We start from the raw sequence: 14,643 nt of genomic DNA, 5'->3' as shown, positions 1-14,643 counted from the left end.
ATGGTCTTTATCAGTGACCTACCAGAATCCTCATCTTCATCACCACCTCATGACCATAGTGATCGTAAAGATCCTATATATGATGTATTTTTAAGTTTTAGAGGTGCTGACACTCGTAATAGTTTCACCGATCACCTCCACAACGCCCTTTTGGACGCCAGATTCCTCGTGTTTTATGATGATCACGAGATTGAAACCGGGGTCCAACTGAAGCCAAAACTGGAGAGTGCGATTAAAGCATCGAGGGCTTCTATCATCATCTTGTCAAAGAACTATGCTTCTTCCACATGGTGCCTAGATGAACTTGTATTAATCCTTGAGCAAAACAAAAAGTTTAACCAGATCCTTATCCCCATCTTCTATCATGTCAAGCCTACCCATGTCAGGAAGCAAGAAAACAGCTTCGGGGAAGCAATGGCAATGCATAAACACAAGATGGACGCAGAAAAAGATGTAGACAAAAGACGTCAATGGGCTCAAAAGATTGAGTTATGGAAGACGGCACTCACACAAGTTGCCGATGTAAAAGGGGAACATGTATACAACAGGTAAATCTCCTCTCATCATATATATATATATATTGATCCTCCCGTGTTACGGGAGTTTATTTAAAGTTTTGTTTTTAATCGTTTTGCTATTTTATGATGATTATTTTATTTTTTAACGTTTGGGTTTTATCGGTTGATATGTTTAGGTTTTTTAGAATTTTAAAGAACAAACATAAAAAAACACGAGCATGTTGATTTTTTTAAATGTACAAACATGAATACAAATATTTGTCTAATGAAAAAAGAGGCGTTGATGTAGTTGACGATGGTGAGTAGTATTGGAAGTTAACCGACGATGGAGATGATAGACCAGCAAGTAAAGTAGATAAATTAAATTAAGGTTTGATAATGAAAGTGTTTATCAATAAGTGAGTCTTATAACCCATTTGAGGGCTATTAGAGTTTGGTAAGACACATAATCCGTGAAAATTATTCTTTAATAATTAAGGGATTATTTCACAAATAAATGAGATGTTATAACCCGTTTAAGGGTTATCCGGGTTTGGTGAGACCCATGACCCGTGAAAATTATTGTTTGCTTATGAAATAGTTTTACATATAAATGAGATGTTATAACCCATTTAAAGAATATCCGGGTTTGGTGAGACTCATACCCGCAAATTCGGGTCAAATGCATGAGAAGCCTCCATTTATAAATCAAGCAATCTGGTGGCTTTAGAGAATGAGGGAAACAACCAGAGAGTGACACCTAGGATTTTATGGTAGGCTTAAAGAGAGAAATAAAATTACTGCGAGAAATGAATATGAACCACTAGTTTTATTTTAGGTTTTGAAAGCTTAAAGATAAATTAAGAAAGTATAAATGCATCTCTCTTCAATTAATATAACAAATCAAATTACTATAACTGAAAAATATTAAGAATTCACTTATTTTTATAACTTATTTTTTGTCTCTTGAATTTTTATCCTACACAGGTACAATTTATTCATACATTAAAATTTTTTTCTATCCAAATTTCTTCCAACTCAATATATAAATATCTATCAACACGTAGTTATATTGTGATAAATAATACAAAAAACTATTTTACATGCTTTAGCATTAAATATGATCAACAAAAAAAAATACAACTTACACAAAAATATATAGCCTACACTTGTTCTGAGAATAAGAAAACATATAACCTACACACAAAATTCATCATCAATAAAATACACACGCACACGAAAACATATAAACTACACACGAAAAACATATAACCTACACACGAAAATTTTATCCTACATAAATACAATTTATTCATACATTAAAAAAAATTCTATCTAAAACCAATTTCTTCCAACTCAACTTATCAATATCCATCTACACGTAGTTACATTGTGACGAATAATACAAAAACCTATCTTACATATGTTTGCATTAAATGTGAAATATACAACCTACACAATAACATATAACCCACACTTGTTCTAAGAATAAGAAAACATAACCTACACACAAAAAACATATAACCTACACATGTGTAGGATATGTGTATATTTGTATAGTTTATATAATTGTTGATGTTGAATTTAATATATAAGTTGTATGCTTTTTTGTACGTTGTACGTTTTTATTGCTCAAAACAAGTGTAGGTTATATAATTTTGTGTAGGTTGTATATTTAATGAACACATTTGTATGATATTTTTTTTTATTTATGACAATATTTGTCTAGATATATCAATTGAAAAAAAAATATATTATGTTTTGATATTTATTGTTAAAAATTACGCGTTGATATATGCTAATAAATGGAAAGAAACTGTTTTTTAATATAAAGAACTAGTATTATATGAATAAATTGTATTTTTGTTAGATAAATGAAGAGAATGTAAACAAATTATAAAATTAAATTAGTGTTTTTATCTTTTTAATTATTATAGTTAAATTATATAGATATATTAATTAGAGAGAGATTTATTATGGTTATATTAGTCGTATTAATTAGATAGAGAGTGTGCATTTATTGTTGCATTTACATCTTTTTCATTTATTTTTAAGCTTTTAAAACCTAAAATAAAACTAGTGGCTCATATTCATTTATCGCATTTCTCGCAGCATATTCATTTATCTCTTTAACTTAAACATATATATATAGAAAAGATCCAATACAATAATACCTTAACGTACAATAAGTACGTGAATCCATTTTTTCACATCTCAACATCTCGGAATCGTCAAAACATATCCAATTAATCATTGGTTCACCAAAAAACAGTTTCGGATGGTTAATCGGTCATTGGTTCACCAAAACATTCCAATTAATCATTGGTTCACCTAAAACGTTTTTGAGCGTTTTAGGTTTTTGGCTGAGCGTTTAAGGGTTTGGTTGAGCGTTTTATTACTTTTGCCTTTGTTTCTTTTTTTTGCCTTTGAGCGTCTCGTGTACCTATGATACGTTAAGGCATTATCATACAGTATCTCTATCCTATATATATATATATATATATATATATATATATATATTAGCTTATTTTAAAAAATCTAGAATAAAGTGTCATTTTCTTCCCCAAGCTGGTTTGGTGTCTTACGAAATTTTAGTCCAAAAATGTTTTTTTATAACCGGCTCCTTGAGTTTTCACGATTATGTTGGGTTCCGTACACGGGTCAAACAAAAACGGGTTAAACGCAACGCAAACAAAACTTGTATCAATTGATCTAAACTGGACTTTGGATCAAACCAAATAGAAACAATCACAATCATAGGGTGTTTAGTGTAGAATAATGAAAACCTCATAAGGTGTAATTTATTATTTTAAAACTATATGTAGGAGTACAATTACATATATACAAGGAAACATAATCAAATACAATCTCCTAACTATAGTAACACTATAATACTAAAACTCTACTAATATATTTTGTAATATTCTCTAATATTTAGAATACAACACCGCAAATCGGTTGTAGTAGACTATGAGACACGAAACACCTCGATTTAATGACTCCGGGCGCAAGATTCAGTGATAGGAAAACTTCCATCAATTGAGCACTCATGAAATTGAACACCATGAGTTTCTCTCTGAATCATTACCCGAATCTAAATGATCTAACTGAATCAATGTCCGAATGATCAAAGCGAACCAGAATAACCAGACCAATGAAATTGAACGAACTGGTGGTAGCAGATGATGGCGGTTTGGGGCGGCACGACAGTCGTGGTGACAAAAATTGGGCAGCGAAGTGGCAATGGCCCATGGTAGTGATGCGATGGCGTGGTGGGGTCAACGCAAAAGAGAGAGAGATGGTTGAGGGTTTCAAGTTTTATATAAGAGCATAGTGTCACAGAGTGATTCCAAAACTCACGTGCGATTCTTAGATTCTGACTAAGATCAGCCTTGATCACCAAAACACAACAATGATTCTATTACTTTAAAGGGAATACAAGATTGTTTGACAAAGGAACTTTGATTGCTTTAGCGAACACTTTACAAAGTAAACTTGTTACAACTTATGAGGTGAATTGGAAATTATACAAGATAACCTATTTATATTGCTTACACCCAAGTTCTAGGCTTCCATTCTAGGTCCTTCTAATTATAAAATACAAGGAAATTTCTAGGTCTTGATCCAGATTATTTTTTAAGTATCTTGGCTCTTGGATATGCTGGAAATATCCGAAATTCCGAAATAGCGATATAAATTTAAGCAGGGCGTGACATTCTCCCCCACCTAAAAATGCGACGTTATTGTCGTGTCTGCCTTGTGATACTCCTTCATCTTGTCTCGAACTGCCATAACATATCCTCAACTTCCCAGCTTGCTTCAGTGTCGACAAGTTCTTCCACTTGACCAAGTATTCCTTATGCTTTAGTACGCCTCGTCGACTAACAGTTCGATCGGATATAACCCGAGCAACCTCTCGATCGAACGATGTTACAACAGCAGTTGGTGCCCGTTTGGGCACTCCCTGGTCTAAGTCTTCCATATCAGGACGATAAGGCTTAAGAAAACTTACATGGAAGACATGATGAGTCATTAACGTAGGCAGATGAAGTCAATAAGAAACCTTGCCTACTCGAGCAATCACTGGAAATGCACTCCAATACCTTCAAAAAAGTCCCTTATGAATGCCCCTAACTGTTGAGGCAAGAGTTTCACCATGAATTGGTCACCAAGCTTGAACTCCACATGTCTTCGTTTACCATCGGCCCATTTCTTCATCATCTTAGCCGTTTTGTCAATGGATGCTCATGCTAAGTTAGCTTGCTCGTTCTATTCCTTCAAACTTTTGTAAGTAGCTCGACTGTTTCCATCATATGATGTGGCTAAGGCATTTGGAGTGAGTGGTTTTCAACCTGTAACCAGATCGAAAGGACTCTTTCCCGTCACTTCACTCCTTTGCATATTATGGGAAAATCATGCAACATCAAGGAGAAGGAGTTTGGCCAGTCCCTTTCATTAGCACATACATAGTGTTGAAGGTTCAACTCCAATAGTGCATTGAACATTTCTGTTTCACTATCGATTTGGGGATGAAAAGCTTGTTAAGAAATTCAAATCAGTCCCCATTATCTTGAACAACTCGGACCAAAATTTTCCCGTGATACGTGGGTCTGGATCACCGTCAATTACTTGTGGAATCCTCCCATACTTGACCACATGTTTGAAAAACAACTTGGCTGTTTCAACATAAGTAACATCGAGAGGTGCTGTCGTGCTGGAATGAAGGTTCCATACTTTGAGATTTGATCGACCACCTCGATAATGCTTCCGGAGGCTTCAGACTTTGGCTAACATGTGATAAAGTCCATTGAAATACTTTCCCATGGACCCTTCGGGAAGGGTAAAGGCTCTAGCAATCCTCCCAGATAGTGTTGCTCAGTCTTGAAAAACTAGGCGATACAAACATAGGCCTCAACATCATCCCTTAAGTGTGGCCAATAAAACGTACATTTGATCAGTGATACAGTTCGTTTACTCCAAGATGTCTGACCCACAATGAATCATGGCAGTCCTTCATGATTTAGCACCGCCCCATCTTGGCACAAAGAGTCGATTCCCTTTAGTGAACATCAAGTCAACTTTGACCCAAAAGCGTGTTGTCTTCCCATCTTGAGGCAAGGTGAAAAGATGTTTTGCGAACGAATCTTCCTTTAGACCTACCTCGATTTGGTCTTGGAGATCAAATGTTGGTCTAGTGATGGTAGCAAGCTCAACTTTTCGAATCAGTGCATTTGCCACCACATTTGCTTTCCCTGGTTTATACTCTAAGACAATCAAATTCAGCAAGGAATTCTTGCCACTTGGCTTGCTTTGGACTTAACTTTTTTTGTGTTTGAAAATAGCTCGTGGCAACATTGTTGGTTTGGATCACAAACCTTGTCTTGAGAAGATAATTCCTCCAAGTATTTTATTTTTTTATATGTTAACTGATAAGTTATTTTTTGGGTTTTAATTCTTGGATATTACCAACATTGTTTATACGATACCGTAACAAATGTAACTGAAACCGTCCAAAATGTTGTTTTAAATATTTTAATTTGTTATATGTTAATAAACCGAACCCACACTAGTGCACCACAACTAAACAAGGGGTACATAAACAGATTCGACCTACCTGGCCCATTATCCAACCTGTACAGCGCAACGCGCCAAGTAAAACACTATTTATGTAACATTTTTCCATGCTCGAATAATCATCACCGATAGTTTGACTATTAAACAATCTCTAATTAATCGTTGCTCTCGGTATGACCCTTGGTTTTTACCTTGGTAGTAGTATTGTTTAAAGTTGTTCTTTGGGTATGCTTTGCCAACACTCTCCCACTTGCACGAGTGACGATTACATATCAAACATACATTGTTGGACCCTAGCTACATCTCACTCCTTACATGGTAATGTAACACCCCGACCATGGGCGAAAAGTGGGAGCGGTACTTGGATTATCCATCGCTCGTATACAATATTAAAATGGCAAATAGATATATTTATTCCATTTCTAATAATCATAAGTACACATTTGTTTCAAATCAAATAATAATACATCGTATATATATAACGATACAATTTATTTAAACAAGCCTAAAGGACCAATCTAGTTATCTTTGTTCCTTAACACTTCATCAATCAAACTGTAGCACGTTAAAAATAATATATTTTATCAACAAGTTTGTTTGTGAGATTTCATAAGTTTGATATATAAATAAAACAAAAATGCTTATCTATTCACATGTCACAATGTAATATATACAATCATAAAGTAAATGGAAAACAACTAATAAACAACCATTCTCCTTACCAAAGTCGCGGAAGTAGGGAAATGAATAATTGATTTTAGAATCTTGTGCAAATAGCCACCGGAGGCAAGGGATAACCACCATCCATTTCAACCGAAATGGTAGAATAGGCGACGCAAGTACGTCCCATTGGATCCTCCCACTTCGATGTTTGATTTACCAACCCATAAAGCGGAAACACATTACACATAGTACATGTATACTCATAAAAACAATATGAAAGAAATATTATTAATATGCATGACATAATTGCGAATCAGTTTGTAAACAAGATCATGAAATAACGAGAAAAAATAGTAATAGTAAAGTTCTAGACTCCAAATATTTATAAAGCATGGAAAAAGGAGTTATGAAACTCACATTAGCGTTAAGTGAGTTAATGGGTCGGGTTTAGTCCGAAACGAGTCCGACACGAAATCCTAAGAAATTATAAATATTTCTAGGGTCAAAGATTGGTGTGAAAAGAATTGATAATATGACACAGGACATGAGGTTCGTTTGGAAATTTAAAGCTTGAAGTTAAAAAATATGTATATCCTATATTTATTGTATTTGCTTAAAAGAATAGATTTTAGATAAGTTGGTTTAATGCATTTTATGTTTTAATTATGTTAAAGAAGGTGGACGTTTTGTGAAAATCCGAAACGGACCCAAATGTAAAAAATCGAGTTTAAAGCGAGTAGTTGGTGTTTTGTTGAACACAAGTTTGACTTTAAGTCGGGTTGGTTCCGATATCACAAAACATTATTTTTAAGGTGTGAATATGAGAAGGTTAGTTTTAGATGTTTAAAGATAAAAAAGTTCAAACTTTAACCGAACGGGTCGCATGAGCGAACCAAGTTCATTTTGATGAACCAACACTATTGTCAAATTAGTTTTAACATAGCATCATGTTCTAAACGATAATAACATACATAAAAGAAAATGTAACTACCCAGGAAAAGGACACAATTGAAAATGACACAATAGATAATAAGAAAAAGTCTTGACTTGGACGGGTTGATTTTGAGAAGTCCAGGTAGGCATAGAACATCAAATTGAGAGAATAACAAGTTTTTGTAAGTTGAGCTTGGCAAAGTGAAATGAGAAGAAAAAGAATTCTATTTATGAAGGAATTGAGCTAGATGTTTTAATTTGATTAAATTAGTCAAAAATTTTAAATGAGTAAAATGTTAAATGAGTTTGAATAACATTCAAAACTTGAAATTGATCATAAATATTGCGTTGAAACATGAGAATTATATGCAAACAAGTTAATTATAATAATAAAGAGCTCACACAAAACAAAAATCAATTAAAATGGCCATAACTCGAAGTAATGGAAGATTTGAACAAAAAATAAAAAAAATGAAACAACAAGCAATGTCGTGCGTCGCGGTGTGGTGGTGGTGGTGGGTGGGGGGGGGTGTTATCTTTCCAGGGAGACAATATTGAACATGCTGAGAATCGCGGAATTCTAAGGTGACTCCTCCGCGGTGTGCGACCGAAGGGGGAAAAACACAAAATCTCTGGAATTTGGCAATATTAGCCCCTGGACTTGTTTTAAATGCAATAACGACATAATATATAAAAATTGGAACTTGGAATTAATTAATAACATTATTAATCAATAAATATATCAATTAGAAATGTAAGAAGATTCTAAAATCTTAAAACGTGTTGGGTTTCAGATTTGAAAATTAACAAATGTCACAGACACAAGGCTTGAGTAGTCTGCTATTTCCAACTGGTCTAAGTACTCCTGTTTTACCTCACCGTATTAGTCATGGCCGTTGTTTAATCATCCTTTTTGTAATAGACATCATGTTGAATATGAGACATGGATCAACCTTTCCTTCTCATATGTGATCAACTATTCTCATTGTAACATCTGGTCTCTCTTATCACTAATATTCTTCGCTTTGCCCCTGACGGATGGCCCATTGACGGATGGCCCATACTGGGACTCACGAATTTGTTTTTGGTTGCCCCGATAGAGATTTGCCATGTGGTCACCGACCCTAGCACTACTCCCACATGAGCGCGCTTAACTGTGGAGTTTTTATATGCTCCACATCCAACTAAGCCCAAAACGAGTTGATGATTTAAGAGGCGGGGTCATTACTTACGAATCAAGGATATCTCATGTCCACGTATGATGTGGGATGTGCCTAGAGTGTACAATTGATCCAAGTAAATCTTCTCTGTAAGTTTGGTATCATTATAAGCATTCTCGATGAAGATTCAAATGGTAAATAAAACTCTCCGGTTTGAGCGCAAGCATGCAATATACCACTTTGAATCAACGAGGGGCCCAAAGATGTTAGACTCTCACAAAATCAAGAGAACAAAATTTGATATTGAGTACATATTCAACTCCCACTAAACTTCATATCAATCCCCATTCATAGCCCTTATTACTCCCAGATATGAACAAGCATTAGGAAAATGTCAAAGGACAACATTTGATAATTGTGGGTCAATATGCATCTCAGGTCGGAGGGCACAACGACAACACCGTTTTCAAAAATTACGTTTGACCTTGATCCATGAAGTACTCTTAAATCGGGTTTTATCCAATAATAATTCTCTAATGATTATGTGTGAATTTGGCATTCAACTCTTAGTTTAATAAACCACGAATTCTGATCGATTCCTCATTCAGTAAACCAACGAACACTTCACAACTGTCTTAGTTTGGATTTTATTCCCATGAATCTGATTGACTACAAATGGTTAGACGTATCACCAATGGTACTACGGTTGTCAATTTATTAAAGTTTGGTTACGCAATAGAATACTATGTCTATTAAAATATTAACTTATACATATATCGGTAATGAAACACCCGTTATTTGTTTACAAAACTGTGTTTATTAGAAATAATGATTTACATTGATATAACATTTCAAAACAAGACTCAGACATCTGATAGCATGTATTTGCTATATCTCCATATATTGTGAATTATGACTTTCCTGATTGATTATCTGAAAATAGTTTGGAAACTAAGGCACAATTGCTGGTGAATAACGCTACCTTTTTATAATTCCAAGTTCACCTCGAAACGACTTAGTAGTTAGCGTCCAAAGCCTTAACTAGGGGTGTGTGGTGCGGTTTGGTGTGGTTTCTGACTAAAACCTAACCAAAAACCAAACTTTCGGTTTTATGATTTTTTCAAAATCGTTTGGTTTTGGTTTTTGGTTTTTGGGTTTAGTTCGGTTTTGGATGCGGTTTTTTCGGTTTTGCTAATCAAGCCAAAACATTTTAGGCAAAAAAAACTTGACCTGAGGTATCGAAATTGGACATGATTTTTATTTCCTTTAAACTAATGATTAATAGAATATTGAATATATGGGCTTCAAATATTAAAAGCTAATTATAAAAGACGCATTTAAAATAAAAAATCAAAATCAAAACTAAAAGTACTAGTATTATAAGTTATTAATCATATGTAGCAACCAAATTTATTTGATCCATATGTTAAAGCTATACAAATAGTCATTTGTAGATTTGTTTTAATGGTTACGCATAAGATATTATAGTTATTTCGGTTCGGTTCGATTTTATCTGTTCTTAACAAAATATAAAACCGAATCAAAACCAATATTTCTGTTTTTGCTAAAGTTCAAAACCAAACCGTCGGTTTCTAATTCGGTTTGGTTTTTTTCGGTTCGATTTTTTTGGTTTTATCGGTTTCGGTTCGGTTTTCGGTTTTGTGCACACTCCTAGCCTTAATAGCTAAATATATACACGGAACCATTCCTCTAACGACACAATTGACTTCGACTCTCAACAAGAAGGGGAATGACTAAGTGTGGGACGGCGTGCCAAATGTTAGACCAAATATGTAAGGTCAAGACAAACGTACACTCTATTCTGAGTACCATCAATTACTTTGTTTAGTGCCCTGCTTGCGATACGCGCATATAATGTATATATGTGTGAACACTCGTGTGGGCAAAAGTGAAATTGCACTAATTTTGACGTTATTTTACTAATCTCGTGAAAGTAACGTTAAAAGTGGCGGAAGGTTAATCAGGCATCATGTGGTGGCATTGATAGCCGAAAGACAAGGGTACATGCACCGATCAGCTGGTGTCCCGATGATTGAGTGTTATGTGCCTTATTCCAAGGCTTGATGCAAAACTACTATCGAGCCGGGGTCTCACCGGAAGTAGCCTTTCTATCCCTATGGGGTAGAGGTAAGGCTGTCTACATCTTACCCTCCTCAGACCCTACCATAGCTTTGCTATTGGTGGGATATACTGAGTACGATGATGATGATGATCAATTACTTTGTTTTATAAAATTTTATGGATCTTTGAATCCTACGTAAACTTTGACTCGTGTAATATTTTGTTAAAAAGGTAAGAGTGTATTCACCTTATAGTACTAATTCCTTTGCAACTGAATATGATTGCTTGATTATCTCTGGCCTATAGTTGCTTCATATTATTTTATAGTCTTGCTTTATAGTTTCAAACATTGTAAACGTTTCATCTTATTTTATAGTTCAAAAACAGTTCTCCAAATTTAAACAGAACACCTTTAGTCTTTTAGATTTACATTTCTTTATCATGAGGACCGTTCATTTTGTCAAAAACATTGCATGAAACGTTAAGTTTATCTATTATAGCATTTTAAGGTTCGACTATGCCCCTAACTAGAGTCTTAAGCTAAATAATGAATTTACTATAGTGATAATCTATACTTGAACAACCGGCTACACGATTAGGTTACAGCTTCGGTAAACCAGGGCCGGCCTAAGGGCTAAGGGTGTCGACGGGTAGTCGACGGCCACAAGCCTGACACCTCGCTAGGCCCGAATGTTTTTTAAATTATATGTATTTTTATGAAAATAATATGTATAATCAATGTTTCAACATAATTACATAACCACTAGCTTGGTCTAGTGGCAAAGAGGTATGACATCTAATGAAGAGGTTGTAAGTCCTAGTCTTTTTGGAGACATTTTTAAGTTTATTTTTATACAAAAGTTTTTTACACAACTCAAATCATAACCAAGTAAGCCCACTTAAAATTAAATTGTTTAAACCAACAAAATATTTCTTTTACTTAAGGCCAAAAAAATTTTAGCCTTTGACCCTAAAAAAATTCTTCTTCTCAGAGCCGGTCCTAACGGTAAACAAGCATAACTTTTACTTGAACAAGACTCGGGGACACTCTCCACCCGGGAAGTAGGGACAAATATTGAGGCAAGGCAATGGAGTGTGATGCTCCAACTGGCCACCTGCTATTTATAACCGAACTATGCCTGCTATTTATAACCGAACTCGACGAATCCCTGGAGGATCGCCGGGGAAACCCTAAGTAGCCCGTTGCCCGCCTTTTGTCATTTGGTTGATTGCTTTAAGGTTAAGCGGCAGACCGTTGGCAAAAAGGTTCAATGGTCCGCTGCATTTATTAATTCGCAGCGGACCATTGAGAGACTGAATAGCGGTCCGCTGGAATCGAGTTTAGCAAAAATCACACTTTAGCATTTGAACTTCAATTTAATAAATGACAAATTGACCCTTCAACTTCTAAAGTCATTAAATTTAGCATGAAATATTCATGATGTTACACATAATGAAATATTTGGTTTAGAACTTTAAATTTTCATATCTATAATATATATAAACGAAAACATAAAAGCATATGTGTCGCGATGTGGTCGCTCCCCTTTTTTTCTGAGTCACAAGATTTGCTTGATTTTTAAATGGAGGCTTCTCATGCATTTGACCCGAATTCATGGGTATGGGTCTTATCAAACCCAGATATTCTTTAAACGGGTTATAACATCTCATTAAATTAAAAATTATTCTTAACAAATTATTGATGTAAAAATCCTATAAAATAGGATATACTAAAAATAATATCTTATTTATTTTAAAAAAAGATATATATATTATTCAAATTAAAAAACCAATTTGATAGTAAAAAACCTAAACGAGTCTTGGATCTCATCAAACTATAAGTATATTATTAACTTTTATAAATATTATTATAATTAAATAACCAATTTTATAGTAAAAATCATAAACGGGTCTTGGGTCTCATCAAAATCATATAGCTTTTAAGCCGGGTTATAGCATATCATTTTTTGTGAAATAATTTATCATCAAACCATAAGTATATTATTAACTTTCATATAATAAAAAAATAATAATTCAATAAATATATAAATACTATAACAAATAATATAAAACAACCCTGTATTACAGGGGATAAAAACTAGTATGTAGATGAAGCTGTTTCAAATTTCTCACTTAAACTATTCACAGGAAGGAGACAGGTTTCATTGAAGAAGTTGTTATCGACATCCATCGTAGATTGGGTGTGCTCTTATGTGCTACCCTGCCAAATCTAATCGGGATGAAAGCTTGCATTGACAAAATTGGTTTGTGGTTGACTAATGGATCTTGTCATAGTGCCGACATTCTCACAATTGTAGGCATGGGTGGGATTGGGAAGACGTCTTTGGCAAGGTATGTTTTTGGGTTGCACCATAGTAAATTTGTAAAAAGAAGCTTTATTGAAGATATCAATGCAAGATGTGAAGAAAACAAACATGATGGATTGCTTGATTTACAAAAGAAACTTCACGGAGACATTGCAGTTAAAGCTGATCATAGAGGTAAAAGTGTCGGTGAATACATCCCTAAGATTGAGATTGAACTAGCTCGTAAAAGGGTTTTCATAGTGCTTGATGATATTGGTAGTCGCACACAGTTGGATGCTTTATTAGGAAAAAAAGGTTTTAGTAAAGGAAGCAAAATCATAATTACAACCAAGGATTCTTCTTTAACAGAAACGTGTGACTTATTCAATCCACAAGTTCAACCCAAGCATAAGAAGGTCTCACTTGAAGGTTTATATAAGGACGAATCACGAGAGCTTTTATGCTTTCACGCATTTAAGAGCCAAAAGCCTAAAGATGGTTATGAGGAGGTTTTAGAAAAGCTTGTGACGTATTGTGAAGGAAATCCATTGGCTCTTGAAGTTTTGGGATGCTCATTGCAACAACATGATGTAGCACACTGGAATGACTGCATAACAGAGTTAATGAAAGAACCACATTACGATATAAAAAAGGTATTGAAGGTGAGCGTTGATTCTTTGCCATCCGATAATAACAAGGAGTTGTTTAAGCATATTGCGTGCTTTTTTGTGGGAATAGATAATTATGTGACTGCTACAATATTGAAAGCGTGTAATGTAAACACAACAACTGGTATCAAGACTCTCATCAACAAATGTCTTCTTAGAATCGGATGGGATAATGAGTTGACGATGCATCAACTGCTTCGAGAGTTGGGAAGAGACTTGGTACGTCAAGAATCGCCGAACATGCCATGGAAGCGTAGTCGAGTATGGCATCACGAGGAGTCATTTAAACTGTTGAAAGGCAAAAAGGTAAGATCGAGGCATGTATATCTTTTAGTAGTCATGCATGTTTTAAGTATTCTTACTGTCTAATTCTCTTTTTTCGCAGGGTAAGGAAAATACTATAGGCCTTTCCCTTGACACGAGAATGCTTGACAAAACTAACTTACGTGGATCATTTGAGCTGGAAACTAATTCATTTATCAAAATGGATAACTTGATGCTACTACAACTCAATTATGTGCAATTACAAGGACATTATGAAAATTTTCCAAAAGAATTAAGATGGTTGTGTATGCATGGGTTCCCATTAAAGTCTATACCTTTAGATATACCAATGGATAATTTGGTTTCTCTTGACATGTCTTATAGCAATATTGAATCTTTTGACATGTCTTATAGTGACCCACAACCCCGTGCCAAGAGGCAAAAGGTAAGATTTTAGTTATTGTGTATGAGAATGATAATAATCAATACTTAGATA

General features: G+C 34.5%; 1 protein-coding gene across 1 annotated transcript in view; it reads left to right on the top strand.

Moving 5' to 3' along the window:
* The window catches only part of LOC143573935 (disease resistance protein RPS4B-like), a 28,169-nt gene continuing 13,526 nt past the window's right edge, over window positions 1–14,643 (top strand). The window contains exons 1-3 of the mRNA XM_077058698.1: window positions 1–548; window positions 13,058–14,189; window positions 14,269–14,592. Of these exons, the coding sequence (XP_076914813.1) occupies window positions 1–548; window positions 13,058–14,189; window positions 14,269–14,592 (2,004 nt within the window). The remainder of the gene's footprint in view (window positions 549–13,057; window positions 14,190–14,268; window positions 14,593–14,643) is intronic.

This window comes from Bidens hawaiensis, unplaced genomic scaffold, assembly GCF_021521415.1.
Source record: "Bidens hawaiensis isolate Kalapana, Puna unplaced genomic scaffold, B.hawaiensis_p1.1 tig00026727_1, whole genome shotgun sequence".
Classification (NCBI taxonomy): Eukaryota; Viridiplantae; Streptophyta; class Magnoliopsida; order Asterales; family Asteraceae; genus Bidens; species Bidens hawaiensis.
This window is presented reverse-complemented; position numbering and strand designations above follow the sequence as displayed.